This window comes from Gossypium hirsutum, chromosome A04 (genome assembly GCF_007990345.1).
Source record: "Gossypium hirsutum isolate 1008001.06 chromosome A04, Gossypium_hirsutum_v2.1, whole genome shotgun sequence".
In the NCBI taxonomy this organism is placed as follows: Eukaryota; Viridiplantae; Streptophyta; class Magnoliopsida; order Malvales; family Malvaceae; genus Gossypium; species Gossypium hirsutum.
The window spans coordinates 56,819,251-56,831,388 of NC_053427.1; the positions used below are offsets into that span (position 1 = coordinate 56,819,251).

A 12,138-nucleotide genomic window follows, 5' to 3' on the forward strand; every position below is an offset into this window, starting at 1 on the left:
ATTTCACAATATAATAAATTTTTTATGCTCTCATGCCCAATTCTTATCATGTTTGCCCTTTTTGTTTATTTCATGTAAACCCCCAAACTCCATGGAGGATCTGGAATATGTTGGACACACAGTACTCGATCCTCGTTATACCACTCGACCATTTGGAAATTCAGCAATGGTACATTAATGCACCATAAGTGTGAGTGGATGTGAGCAGACGGGGGAATAACTAGCGCAATGTCTGGTAATGAGTATGGCATCCAGATGAACTGCATAATTAATAACATGGAGGTAGTAACATGATTAAAATAACATGGAGGTAGAAACACGATAATAACATGTATCGAATATTAAAAAAATTTATCCTAGCCCCGGTGTGTGTCTCGATCATCTTTCGGTAAATGGGAAGCGTATATGGGATCTTGATACCCGGAGAAGTACTCCCTCTACGAAAAATTTAAACTTGTTAGAACAAATTTCCATATTGGACAAAGCAAAATTCTTGTTGTGATGGTTAAATTTTATCACCTATTGACGAGTGGGAAGACATATGTTTGGCACTTAACTGATGCCAAGTATGGCATCCTGTAAATCACCTAGGACTGCAGCAATGCCAAGCAACCGCCTATGTCCATGATACAGTGCTTTGTCGTCCGAAAAAGCTCACGATACAACAGAGCTAGTACTGCTGAGCTCCAACTATACCAATGGTCAATGTATAAATCCTACAACAGGGGCAAGTACATCAAGTGGACCTTGTTGTTATTTGCATCTAGCATGAGTACACTTCTATGATATGCATTACATACGCTCGAGCGGGATGCATAAAATCTTACTCAGTGGCATTATTTGGTAAATACTCAAAATTCACCTTCAGCCATGAAAATCTCAAAGTTTTTAATTTATCCTCACCAGCATAGGGCAAGCGCCCTAGTAAGTCATAGCAAAGGGTCTCCTGATCGAACAATGTACTAAAACCTGTGATTGTAAAACTATTGATGGGGAGCCCCAATTGTAGTGCAATATCTTCTAGAGTGATAGTGCACTCTCCACACAACAAATGAAAGGTGTGGGTCTTCGAGCGCCACCACTTAACCAACGCGGAGATCACCTCATACTTCAAATCAAACATGCTGATCAATGTCCTTGATCCAAATCCAAATGCCTCCAAGTATGACATAATATGTTCATCCGACAAATAGCCCAAACCGTTGACACAACCATTCAGTACGTGGTAAGGATGCTCACCTTTACCACGTATTCAACCGTAATAGCTAATGTATACCAATTACATAAAAAAATTTACGTGCAAGCTTATAAGGTGACCACTAAATAACAAATAACAATTTTATTACCGATAAATCAATCGTATTTGATGTGTAATCTGTTTCTGTGATCAAAGAAGCCATTCCGATATTTGCAGTTTCATGCAAAAAAATTAATCATCACTTTAACGAATATCGAAAATGAATTTTGTACCGTTTTTTAATTTTTAAAGAATTACTAATACTTCTACATATTTTTTCAAAATAATCTCATTTTTTTCATTTTTTATCCGAATAATAATTTTTTTATTACATAACATATATTAACATTTTTAAAATGTAGTTATTTTATCACAATAATTCAAAAAAAAATTATACACCAAAATGGATCACCGTAAAAATTTCAAGCAAATAATCTATTTCGGTATTTCATTTGTATCAAACATACCATTTTAATAAATAATATGTGGAACTTACCATTTGAGTTCTTTTTTTTTGTATTTATTGGATAACAAAGCCAACAAACAAATACATATTAATTACAAATAAATATTTGAAAAGATCACATTCTTGGACATAATAATCGTCTTTATACTAGTTAAGTAAATAACAAGATAAAACTTTCAAAAATTTCAACACAATGGTACCATTATTAAGTACAAAAAACAAAAAAAAATAATGTTAAAAAATGGTATTAACAAAACAATTTCTTGTTATTTACATTTAAAAAGAACTATACACAAAATTAATGTCTTTTTACCTGCTACCTTTCTTGAAAACATCTTCTCTACACAATAAACTATCAACAAAATTAAACTAATACTTTTTTGTTGTTGTTATTTTCATTTAAATTTAAAAATAAAAAAAAATTAAGAAAAAAATTAGAAACATACCTGCCTTTCTTTCAAACACACCCTTTTACAAAATAAAAAATCAAAAAAATTAACACAACCATTTATAAAATAAACAAATGAAAAACTAAAATAAAATAAATTTCATATGCAAACCTTCTTCTTCCTTCTTCTTCTTCACAGTTCTACCAAGCAAAACTAAACTTTTTTTCTTCTTTCAATACAACCACAAACGGTGGTCCATACAAGTCATATATATGCATGCATAGAAAAAAGGGTAAATTACACCAACAGACACTCAACTTTGGGGTAGTTGACAAAATAGTCACCTAGGTTTCATTTCAGTCACACAACTTTCTAAAAGTTACAAAACAATTCTTTTTGTCGTTTTTCGTCACAGACGTCATGACCAAGTGACATGGCATGTGACGGCGTCCTTGGTGTTAAAAAATCGTCCAGCTAGCTGGTTACTCTCAATTTAATAACCCTACTAGCCCTATCTTTGCTGAGCGTTCTTCTTCTGCTACTCATCCATGCCAATATATAGTTTATTTTGGGCCAACAATTCATCCCTCTTTCTCAAATTCCAGTGGAAATATTTCAGATAGTTCTAGATTCACTGGTCATTGGAATGGACCATCTATGCCTAGTGAGATACCTTCATCTGATGCATTTCCTGCAATGAATCTCCATTACCAAAGTTGGGAGCACCATTCCACTCCATTCTCTACATCTGACCGTCAAATTGATGGTTCTAGTCAACCTTCAATTCCACCTGTTAGTCAAAGGTCTGCCAGGAACAGTTCAGATATGCCAAGTCCCGGAACTTTTATGCATCCATTTGTTGCTGGCAACAGGTATAACCCAATGTAATGGAAGTTTTTTATTTGAGAAAACATAGAGCTTGATTTTTTTGAATGTTTCTTTGTTTGTTAGACAAAAATATCATTCCAAAAATATAGAAACATTTAGTTAGTGGGTTACATTTTCTAAGTGTAACAACCCAATTTAGACCCTAATCGGAACGGTGGTTTCGGGACCACGAATCTGAGTCAGAAAAATATTTAAAAATTATTTTTTGTGTATATTTTGTGTGAATTTATATCTGTGAAATTTTCGTGATTTAATTTTTTCATGTAGGTATCCGATTAAATAAAAGGACTTAATCACGTAAAATGAAAATTTAGGGGTTATTTCTAAAAAGGGTTGAATTGTTAGTGGCTTTCTAAATTGAAGCCTTAAAGTGGTAATTATGCCATTATTAATGTATGTGGACGGTAATGGGTAAGGAATATAATGATTTTTATTTAATTAGAAAGGACATAATAGTAACTAATTAAAAGGTTAATATATATCATAATAAAACATAAGTTAAAATACATGTTATTTTCATTTGTTCACCATCGAAACAACAAATAAGAAAGAAAAAATGAAAAGAGCTAGGTTTGGCTATCCTTTCAAGCTCAATCAAAGTTCGTTTTTTGTTCAGTTTTTGATAATTTTTACGTTTTTGAGATCGTTGCTTCGAGTACTACAAAACCCATGCTTGAATTTTTTTATTTTGATGAATATTTTGAGTTATACCATTGATGAGAGCTTGTGATTTTTGTTGTTTGATGATGAAATATGAAAGATATGTTTTAGATTAACATGTTTTGTATTGGAGTTTTTGATGATTTTGAGTAATTAGGGCTAAATTACAAAAATAATAATTTGAGGGACTAAAATGTGAAATAAATGAATTAAATGGGTTTGTGTGGTTATGGGTAATATTCAGCCTAGCTTGGGTATGGAGAAATTTTTTGTATTTTTTGTTTTGTGCAATAGAGACTAAATTGTAAAAATTGTAAATGTTAGGGGTAAAATGGTAATTTACCCATTTATGTGTTTTTGACTAAATTAAATGAAAATATGTTTTAATGAGCTTAATTTGAATATGTCTAGATCAAGAACCAAAGAAATCGAATTTGGATCGGGGAAAAACAAAAGTTGTCGACTAGCTGCTTTGTTTCGTTTTATATTGTTCGAGGTAAGTTTATAAGCAAATAGACGTGTTGAATTGTAGTTAAATGCTAGATATATATGCTTTTATGAATTGTATGAATTTATATTTGTTATGGTCGAATATGAAAAGGCTTGACTACTACATTTTCAAATTCGTTTCGACCGAGTTACGACGTTCGAAAGCCCTGTATGAACCTTAGGAATAGTTAGGATACATATGTCATGAGATAGGATTCTAATTTATGTGTGCGAGTCAGACCCTGTCTGGGACAGTGGCATCGATATGTGATTACATGTAAGACCACGTCTGAGACGTTGGCAATGTACGATATATGTGTGATTATCCGAGTGTCCTACCCAATTCCGAATGGTTCATCGGGCAAAGGTAAATTGAGTTCGAATATGTAAAATGAGCTGTATGCCAGTTATGAATTAACTTGTTACCTACTTGAGATAAGGTAAGTAAAAACCTTGGCTATTTGTTACAAATCTTGTAAAATGCAAATAAAGTAAATATGTGTCTGTGATATGTATATTTGGCTTTGTGAATGAGTAGTAAATATGTTATGAATAGTCATTATATTTGTGTATAAATGATGAGATATATTCAGTTATATGATTAGTATGTGTATATGAAACTATATTGTGACATATGAGCTTATGTGTTTATGGTATGTGAACTAGGTTTGTGATGATTATTTGGTTGTGAAAGTAAAATGGTAAAATGATATTTTAGTTACATGAGCATTCGACCAAAGTGCTATTTAAGAATGAATGTATATATATTATTATGAACTTTATATGTTTGGATTTAAATGTTTTATAATATTATAAGTTGTCTTGGTTTAATTCGGTTGATAATGTTATTGAGTTGTTTTTTTGCTTACGACTTACTAAGTTTCAAAAGCTTACTCTGTGCTTTTATGTGTGTTTCTATTTTATAGATTTTGGATTCAAGTTACAAGCTCGGGGATCGTTAGCAAAGTCTATCACACTATCTATAGCTTCGGTATTTAAATAATCAAACTTGAATTATGGCATGTATAGGCTAGAATGTGTTTTGAAATGTTGGATTTTGGTTTTGTATAATTTGAACCATGCGAAAATGGCTTCATTTCCATGTTGATTTCGGTTATGTTTGGTTATGTTTTGAGTTTGTTTTGGCTATGGCATCTTATGCTATGGATGAATAATATTTGTGATATGTGTTTTGTGGTGCATTGAAGTTTATTAGTAATTTGGATGTGTTTTGAAAGATTCGGCTATAGTATACCTATAAGTATGAACTATATTTGCTATGTTACTCTAGATTAAAAGGATTTGGCTATGACTTGTAATAATAATAATAATTCCATTTGGTTGACAAGTGCATTCAGTTAATTGTTGAAATGAGATAATGAATATATGTTTGGATATTAGTTCGGTATATATATATATATAGATACTTGTGAAATGTGGTTGATTATAATGCTAATGGATGTTTGTACAATTGGTCATGTTAATTATGGTATTCGGTTATTATTTCCACGTGATATATGCTTTGGAGTTGGTTGATGATTACGGGCATATATATATTTGTGGATGAAAAATCGGCTATGATATACATATATGCATATTCATAAATGTATTTAATTGACTCAACCATGTTTCATGATAACATATAATATATATATGTGTGCTTATAATATGGACGATATGTTTGCAGGTTTAGTTATATAAATTCGTTGGTTACTTGTAAGATTTATGTTTTGAATATATGACAACTTGTGATTCAGTATTTGTTTATATAAATTTTATGGACGTGATGAATGGATTTTATATATATAACTCATCTTAAGGTATATATTTATATAGGTAAATTTTGTTATCCGAATAAGCAAAAGATAAATATGGTTTTTGTATCGATCTCTAATGGTATATTATTTTAAAATTCTGGTTAGTTTATTTGAGTAGTATAATTTGGTTGGTAAGTACATTCAATGGAATGTGAATTTAGGTAATGAAAATTTTAATTGGTGATTTGGCTTTTACACTTATGTAATTAAGTATATAATGTTTTAATTTGATATATGTAAGTGTATAAAAATAATGTTGAATATATGAATTTAGTTTAGTGAATAAATATGGTTGTTCGAGGTATTTTGGTTGAGGTTCATTACTGACTTATATTTTGATATGATTTGTATATCATATTATGATTAATAAAATCAGGCTTATTATTTTAATTGAACTTATGTTATATATATATATATGAATATGACTTGTATAAATGTGTGATTGTTTGAAAATGTGTTTTTGTTTGTTAATGCCTTGTAATCCTAATCCGGCGATTGATATGAGTTAGGAGTGTTACACTAAGGATATAGACATCAAACAAAATGGTTTTGTCATTTCTCTACTAATAATTTCAAATGATGCATTTCCACAGTTTTGGTACTAGAACAGCAAGTGCAGTTGCTTCCTCATTTATCCCTCCTTATCCTGGTAGAAATGCCCGGGCTTGTGATAGAGTTCAAACTCTCCAGGCATACTATCAACACTACCACCCTAGTGTCACGGGTCAGAGTTCAAAGCCTGTGACCATTACACCAAATGCATCCAATGAAGGTCTATTACTTAGATGGGGATCATTTGGCCCACGAGAGCTGACCCGATTCAAGGAACTGTTGGAGAATTGAAGCCTGGTTGGCCTAATAGCGAAGATATGGCAACTTAGGAAACTATGGTAACTAATCATAAAAGATAGAGGGAATCATATCTTGTAAAGATTAGATAGGATTTGATATGGCAATATCTTGTAAATCCCTTAAATCATGAGATATGGTTAATCTCGTCCATCGATGTAAATGTATCTTGACCATCGGTTTTGGGGAGCTCAAGTATAAATAGAGAGCCTCCCCCTCATTTTTACTCACTCCATTCATTGTTTCATTATTTTTTGTCAATAAGAGAATAGAGAGCATTTACTCAAACATTTTGCGAGTGTCCATTTCTGTTGTTATTTGGTTGCTTCTTTCGGCATAAATCGCTTGCGCTTTTCAATTTGTTGCCTTGGAGGAGTTCTTAAGGAATAATTATTCGAGTAAAGGCTGAATTAGGCAAGTTTGGACGAGCAAATCACCTAAGGCCGCACAGATTGCAAGACGAAAGGTCTAGCCCGGTGACAAGTGGTATCCAAGCTATTGGTTCAAAGGCACCGTTGGGATGTCAAGAGAAGAGTTCGAACAAAGGTGGGTGAGAAACTTTTTGAGAGAGATGCTGTCGACAGTAGAGGAACGTCTGGGTAAACTCGAGGGATCCATGGAGGACATAAAGGAGGCACTCGATAGGGTCGAGGGTCGCATAGACAGCTGGAAGGAACAGTCCAAAGACTTTGTAAAGATGTCTCTTAATTTGACCATGGATAAATTAAACGAGTTGTTTGATTCACATAAAGATAAATTGTCAGACAGGAATGATGCTCTTGAGTCCATGATGATGGTTTGAAGGAGGAAAGAATGGCCACGACGCTGGCTTTGAGCACAAGAATAGAGGAGCTCGAGGGAGAGCTAGCCTTGTGTCGAGTAATGGTGGAGGAAGGAGTGTCAAGTGCAGCACTCAGTAACGAGTATGTCCTGAAGCGAAAAAAGTTTGTGGGGAAAAGGTCTACATACGATGTGGACAATTTCTTGTGGATGATGGAAAACTACTTCTATGCCAAAGGCATCGTGGATGATGCGGGTAAGGTAAATACTGCCTCATTATTTCCTACTGATATTGCACTTTTATGGTGGCAAGGTAGGACCACAGATAAAAGGCAAGGTGACATTGGAATGTGGCAAGAGTTCCAATGTGAGTTGAAGGGATATTTTTACCCAGAGTTTGTTGAGGAAGAAGCTCAGGGAAAGTTGCAAGGGATAACACAACGAGGCACAGTGGGGGAGTATGTTCGAGAGTTCAAGGAACTCATACTCCAAGTTTCAGATGTGACCGAGAAAGAAGCATTTCTTACTTTTCAAGAGGGATTGAAGCCGTGGGTCAGACAGGAGGTGGAAAAAAGAGGTGTCCAAAACTGTCAAAAGCCATGATGGTAGCGGAATCTGTGTTTAAGCTTGGTCTAGCCAAAGATAAGCTTGGGTCTTCCAAGTCTGAGGAAAAAGGCGTATGTGAAGGGAATCACAAGGAAGAGAAGGATGATGGCAATGGCAACGGCGAAAATGGTGGTAATAGGAAACCAGGATTTGGGAAGAAGAAACCCAAAAGGAAAAGGGATAAGCTGAAATGCTTTCTCTGTGACGGTCCACACATGTTAAAGAAATGTCTGAAGAAATCTGCGCTTAAGAAGAAGCTGGTGGATAAAGCCTTGGGACTTGGTTCGATCGCAAGGGGTGTCGAAGCTAAGGAGGCCGAAAGCGAGAAGAAGCCAGTGGAGTGCTTCTTGTGTCATGGTCCGCATAGGTTACGGAAGTGTCCGAGGAAGTCTGTCATCAAAGGGAACGATGGAGCAGACAAGAAGCCCAAGAAACTTGGTTCGAGCAAGGGAAAAGCCGAAGCCAAGAGGGTAAAGAGGAGTAAGTCTATCATCGAAGGGAACAATGGAGCAGACAAGGAGCCCAAGAAGCTTGGTTCGAGCAAGGGAAAAGCTGAAGCGAAGAGGGCAAAGAGGAACAAAAAGAAGCAAGTAAAGTGCTTCTGGTGTCGTGGTCCGCATATAACCGAAGCTGGCACCCCGTACAATCTAACTATCTCAGCAATGTATAACTCAACCAATTTGTCAAGTGAATAATCTGTACGTACCAGAATGAAAAGTGTTGATTTCGTCAGTTGATCAACAACAACACAAATAACATCTTTCATTTTAGGAGACAAGGGCAAACCCGATACGAAATCCATCGTAACTCTATCCCACTTCCACTCTGGTATCATCACAGGCTGTAGTAATCCCGAAGGCACCTGATGCTCGGCTTTTACTTGTTGACAAACCAAATATTTTGATACAAACTCTGAAATGTCTCGTTTCATACCCGATCACCAATACAATTGTTTCAAGTCATTGTACATTTTGGTACTACCCGGGTGAACAGATAAACAACCACTCATCTGCTCTGTCACATGTTATCTCTCCGATAGAGGTAGAGATTTAGCTTGATATGACATATAATGAAGAACCAATCAAAATCTTAGCTCAGGAAACGAAAGAGTTAAAAAATAAAAAGGTAGCTTTAGTAAAAGTTCTTTGGCAACGACATGGTATTAAAGAAGCTACCTAGGAGCTGAAGGATACTATGAGGAAGCAATACCCGAATCTTTTTACTGTATGATTTTTAAGGAAAAAATCCCTAAAGGGGGAGAGTTGTAACAACCCATTTTTTAGTGAAATCAGAACAGTGGTTTCGGGACCACAAATTTGATCCAAAAATATGATTTATTTTTATTTCATTATATGGTCTGTATTATAATAGGCATGTTGTGTGAAAATGTTGATATGAAAATTTTATTGTGTTTAATTACGAGAAGGACTAAATCGCATAGAGTGCAAAAGTTGAATTCTAGTAGCTATAAGGATTAAATAACTATGGAATTCAAATCTAAAGGTCCTTATGTGGTAATTAGACCATTGAAGAAAAGTATGTAGATTCTTGGTGACTCATCCATGAAAAAATTAAAAAAGGTCAAGGACTAAATTTGAATTTGAAATAATTAAATTAATTAAAATATGATAAAAGAAAATATCATCTTATTATTGTTATCTTTAACCTAAAATTTTATGGAAACCCTAGGAGAGAGAAAAGAAACTCTCAAGGCCTAATTGGGTAAGTTTCCTTGTCCCGTTTTTAGTAATTTTGGTATTTTTGAAACTGAGATAGCTTAGTCTCTCTATTTGAGGGATTAATTTGAAAAGCTATCAAGGTATGAAAAATGGGTAATGGATGTATATGTTGGAAATTAGAAATTTATGGTAGAAAATTAAAGATTATTGATAGATAAACAACTTTTACAAAGTGATTTTTGATGAAAACATGATTTAGGGACTAAAATGAAATGTTGTAAAGTTTGATGAAAAATTTTGAGATTTTATGAACACATGTGCTGTAAAATTTGTAATGGGGATTTGGTTAGGCTTGGAATAGGGAGTAATTTGCACAAGTTTCATTTTCCGGGCCTAGGGACAAAATCAGTATTTATGGAAAAGTTAGGGGCAAAATGGTATTTTTTCCTAGGATGTAAATTGAGTCCATTTAAATATGAAATGTATGAAATTGATGGTTAAATTTATTTATATAGATCCGAAAAACACTAATTCGAGGTTAGATCAAGGAAAAGAAAATGTTTCGGATTTGTAGACTTTTTACGCGAAAAAGTGTCGAGGTAACTTTTGTGTAACTTAATCAGGCATGTAAATATGTTTAATTGAATGTTGTGTTGTATGGAATGTGACTTATGTTTATGTATTACTTGAATGCTATAATGAGAAATTTGATACATGCTTGATATGGTGAAAAAAGGTTAAGTCCCAATTGAAAATTGAATTCCAATGAATTTATGCGCTTTCCCAAAACGAATAAGATCCTGCATTTGTTGCGGATGGGATTTAGCTCGGACTAGTAATCCTATTGACCTTATTATAGAAAGGATTTAGCTGGACACGTGATCCAAATATAATACCTCTCGAGCATACGTTATATAAAGGATTTAGCCTGGACTGGTAATCCTGTTATACGATATGTGGCTCGATAGTATGTTCCTTAATTAAGTACCCTAATGGGTACCATCGAATAAGAATTGACTGATTATGGAATCATACACCTTGAGTGTACTACTTGAGCATCCATCAGAATTTCATTCATTCAGCAAACATATAACTCTAGACATGGCATGAGAATTATGAGATGAAATGATAATGTCTTGGAAGTGTATTGCATGTTGAGCTCATCTATTCTTACTTGATGTATATTTAAACTTTGTGACTAACATGTTTGATTGGATGCATGTATTTAGGCAATTTAGCCAAATGGATGAAAAACTTGTTATTGTACGCTTAGATTTATTAAACGGGAATGGTAAGTTTAGTTTCCATTATACGAACTTACTACGCATGTTATGCTTACTCCGTTTTATTTTTCCCTATTTTATAGTGCTTAAAAGCTCGTGAGGGTTAGAGATTACTGGAGCATCACCACACTATCAACTAGTCATTTTGGGTATAATTAGTAAAAATCATTCTGGTATAATGGCATGTATAGGACAACTTGGCCAATAGTGGCTTGAAATGTTATTTTGTAACCTAGCCATTGGAATGGCTAATAATGGTTCATTTAGGTATGACTAAGTAGATTATTATGATATACATATACATATGTGTTATGTTATGAATATGTTATCAAAGGTCGCTGTTGCCTAAGTTAATCCAAGGTAAGTTTATAACCACCTACGCATGTAATGGTATGCCTTGTTGAATGAAGGAGTTTGTTTAATTTTAATGCTTGGAATGGCTAGTATTGGTTGTGTGTTTTAAGTGCAGGTCATGGGTGAAATTTTAGGTGAGAAATAAAGCTAGAAATGGCTTCATTTTGTCTACACGGGCAGATACACGAGCGTGTTTCTAGACCATGTGTGACACACAGCCTGGTAACATGGGCATGTGGTTAGGCCGTGTGTCCCCTGTACCTTAATTTTGAGAAACAAAATGCTCAGAATTGGGCACACGGGCGTGTGTCTCAGTCTTGTGTGCCACACGGCCTAGAACACGGGTGTGTGTCTTGGCCGTTTGAAACCAACACCTAATTTCGTAACCACACGGCCTAGCACACGAGCATGTGGCATGGTCATATGTGCAAGTCAAAGAGTTACAAGCGGTCGAGCACGACCTTTAGCACGGGCGTGTCCCTTGGACCACACTGGCGTGTGAGCCTTGCACCCTGGAAAAAATTTGAGAGGTCCCGATTAAGTCCCGACTTGATTCTAATGCTCGTATTGGGCCTCGAGGGCCCAATCAAGGGACGTTATGAATGATCTTGGTAAATGAATTGTAATTTACATAATTTATT

General features: G+C 34.5%; 1 protein-coding gene across 1 annotated transcript; it reads left to right on the plus strand.

The window, feature by feature from the left end:
- The first annotated feature begins 228 nt into the window (after positions 1-228).
- Positions 229-6,789, plus strand: LOC107947736 (uncharacterized). The gene is made up of 3 exons (XM_016882268.1): positions 229-282; positions 2,567-2,964; positions 6,540-6,789. The coding sequence occupies exons 1-3, from the start codon at positions 229-231 to the stop codon at positions 6,787-6,789; spliced, it is 702 nt and encodes a 233-aa protein (XP_016737757.1).
- The last annotated feature ends 5,349 nt before the right edge of the window (positions 6,790-12,138 follow it).

Excerpts from the sequence above, each read along its gene's own strand:
- LOC107947736 (XM_016882268.1), top strand. The coding sequence starts at position 229 with ATGTCTGGTAATGAGTATGGCATCCAGATGAACTGCATAATTAATAAC. Across the intron at positions 283-2,566 it reads GCATAATTAATAACATGGAG|CTAGCTGGTTACTCTCAATT; the intron begins GTAGTAACATGA and ends AAAATCGTCCAG. Across the intron at positions 2,965-6,539 it reads CCATTTGTTGCTGGCAACAG|TTTTGGTACTAGAACAGCAA; the intron begins GTATAACCCAAT and ends GCATTTCCACAG.